General features: G+C 36.1%; 1 protein-coding gene across 1 annotated transcript; it reads right to left on the reverse strand.

Annotated features, from left to right (window-relative positions):
* Positions 1–373: 373 nt before the first annotated feature.
* On the reverse strand, positions 374–1,386 carry LOC105116063 (chlorophyll a-b binding protein of LHCII type 1-like). Its single transcript, XM_011013229.1, has one exon. The coding sequence runs from the start codon at positions 1,314–1,316 to the stop codon at positions 522–524; it is 795 nt and encodes a 264-aa protein (XP_011011531.1). The 5' UTR covers positions 1,317–1,386; the 3' UTR covers positions 374–521.
* Between the last annotated feature and the right edge of the window lie 1,695 nt (positions 1,387–3,081).

Consider the following 3,081-nt stretch of genomic DNA (forward strand, 5'->3'; position numbering starts at 1 on the left):
TATAGAGGAAAAGGACAGGATAATATTTCTTTTTATATTTTTATGTTTTCATATATTACAACTATGTCTTTATATAGGTTTAATGGAAGGTGAGAATAAGTTTTTGTTATTTCTTGATTATAATTATTTAAACGGTATGCATTAAAAATAAAAACGAGCTAAAACGGTGCGTGTATCGGTTATTCAATTTGCAACAACTTTTCCTTTTGTTACCGTCTTCAATCCGAATCTTCTTGTATAGTTAATCCCTCGGCCTTTAATTCTGTAAAAGGATGGTTCCAGCTTGATCCTAAAAACGTGGTTTCATTTTCTTGATGCCCCCACTAAAACATAACAAGCTCTTCGGAAAGGTGGTCGCCAACAAAGAAGCACAGAAATGGGAGGAAATCGATTGTCTTCTCTCAGACTGCCATACAGATTATGCACTTTAAGCACATATGATTAACATCATGGTCTCATTACATCACAACTTTACATTACAAGCCAACAATCCTAACACAGAAAACCTCTTCTTTATTAGCTCACTTTCCGGGGACGAAGTTGGTGGCATATGCCCAGGCGTTGTTGTTGACGGGATCAGCAAGGTGGTCAGCCAAGTTCTCCAAAGGTCCCTTTCCGGTAACAATGGCTTGGACAAAGAATCCGAACATAGAGAACATAGCCAGTCTACCATTCTTGAGTTCCTTTACCTTCAACTCAGCGAATGCCTCTGGGTCGTCAGCCAGACCCAACGGGTCAAAGCTTCCACCTGGGTAGATCGGGTCAGTGATCTCTCCGAGTGGCCCACCAGCAATTCTATAACCCTCAACAGCACCCATCAAGACCACTTGTGTAGCCCAAATGGCCAAGATGCTTTGTGCGTGGATCAAGCTTGGGTTGCCCAAGTAGTCAAGTCCACCTTCGCTGAAGATCTGGGCGCCAGCCTTGAACCACACAGCCTCACCGAATTTGACACCGTTGCGGGACAAGAGCTCGGGGAAGACACATCCAAGGGCTCCAAGCATGGCCCACCTGGAGTGGATGACTTCAAGTTCACGGTTCTTGGCAAAGGTCTCTGGGTCAGCAGAGAGCCCAGCAGTGTCCCAGCCATAATCACCAGGGAACTCACCAGTCAAGTAGGATGGGGGCTCACCGGAGAAAGGGCCCAGGTATTTAACACGGTCTGGACCGTACCATGGGCTTCCAGAGGAAACAGGCTTGGTGGTTTTCCTCATGGAGACACGGCCATTGCCCATAAGCTCAGGGGAAGAAGGGGTGAGCTTCACTGCCTTTCCAGCGAGTGAAGGGGAGGAGAGGGCCATTGTTGCTGCTGCCATTGTTTAGTTGATGATGCGGCTTAGCTTATTGCAGTGGTGGTTTAGACTGGTGGAGGGAATGCGCAGGCTTGGTGGGGGGATTTGTAGGAGGGAGTGATGCGTTTTATTCCTTATCCATATTCGAGATTTCATCGGGAGCGAGAGGCAGAAGTTCTTATCTCTTTGGCATCTAAATCTCTCATATCATTGGAGGCTATAGATTTTGGACTCTATTGCTGTTATCTTCCTTGGCACTCTCTAAACCACCAGTTGTTAGATTCATTTTCGATATTATAACCAATGCGAACGTTCCACGTGTATAATGGTTTCAATCGACGTAAAGTGCTCGTCGATTCCGTCAATTCTGACGGAACACGCACAACATTCCGAAAACTAAGCAAGTTTTTTTTTTAATATATGTGTTTGTGTGATGGGGAGGCTATAAGTATATACTAGTTATTTTATTTGTCCTCTTGCGGGTTGTAATTTTTTTATAGGAAAAAAAATAAATATACATGTTTTTTTAATATATTTTTAACATAAAAAATTATAAATGTAAAAAGATTATGCAAGTATCAATTAAATAAATTATATACTATTTGTGTAAATAAATGAAAAAATAATTATCACAATAACTTGAAATAAAAACCTTTGGAAGCTTAGAATTATTTAAAAGAAAGGGAAAAAAATTAGTTCGAATTAACATAAGGCAGAGTGATAAATATATAATCTAGATAATAAGAAGCGAGTAAACTCAAGTTAATCTGCAGGTCTCGTGGCCTAAATAATGAAATTGAGATAACCTAATATAAAAAAAATATTAAGATAACTGTAAAGTCAATCTATTAAAAAAAAACTAGTATAGAACAATAAAATCAAAAAATAATATAAGCTAAAAAAAGGGTGTCGACTTGCGTTAATTTTTCAAACTTGTGATTTAGGTCATTAAACTATAATCTTCATATATGAAGAAAACATGAAGCCCAATCTCAAACAAATCAATCGTTCAAGGATAAAATCAGAAGAAAAAAATCATTTAACAAAAGGATCTAAGATTCAAAAAAATTAAAAGAATGAGGATGAAAATCAAAACTTAAAAAAATAAAGTAGATGGCAACCTAATTTTTTTATTAGATGGTTAAATTGAATAGGAAAATAACTTTAAAAAAACAAAAAAAAATGAGGCTTAAATTGAAAAAAAAATAAAAACCATAAACTTAAATTGAGGGACGAAATTAAAAACCACTAAAACTTTTATAAAAAAGCTTATAAAAAATATAAATAAAAAATAAGGACTATATTGGAAAAAAATAAAACAAGACAAATTGGAATTGAATGATTAAATTAAAAAAAAATAAGATTTGTATAAAAGGGTCAAAAACAAAAAATTAAAAATCAAATGAATAAAGATTGAAATTGAAATAACAAAAATAAAAAGGACTAAGTTGTATTTTTTTAGGGGAGGAGAGAGAGAAAAGAAAAAAAGTTCACCAGTAACAAATCATCATACCTCCACCAAGAGACGAATGATATAGCGGTGCTTCTAGCATCATGGTGTGTTTTGCCACTAGAAAGCGCCATATGCACTATCTAAAGGGTGTTGGTGTCTTCCACATACTGGTTTGGGTATAGCACGCTTTAGTAACTTTTTTAATTTTTATATTAATTAATTAACTTTAAGAGACCAAACTACCCCTGATAACTATGAAATTAACAAATAAAACCATATTTAAAAGATCAAAAGGTCATTGGACCCTTTCTTTTTTTAATTATAAGGCAAATATGT

The sequence above is a fragment of the Populus euphratica genome, unplaced genomic scaffold, assembly GCF_000495115.2.
Source record: "Populus euphratica unplaced genomic scaffold, PopEup_1.0 scaffold840.1, whole genome shotgun sequence".
Taxonomy (NCBI): Eukaryota; Viridiplantae; Streptophyta; class Magnoliopsida; order Malpighiales; family Salicaceae; genus Populus; species Populus euphratica.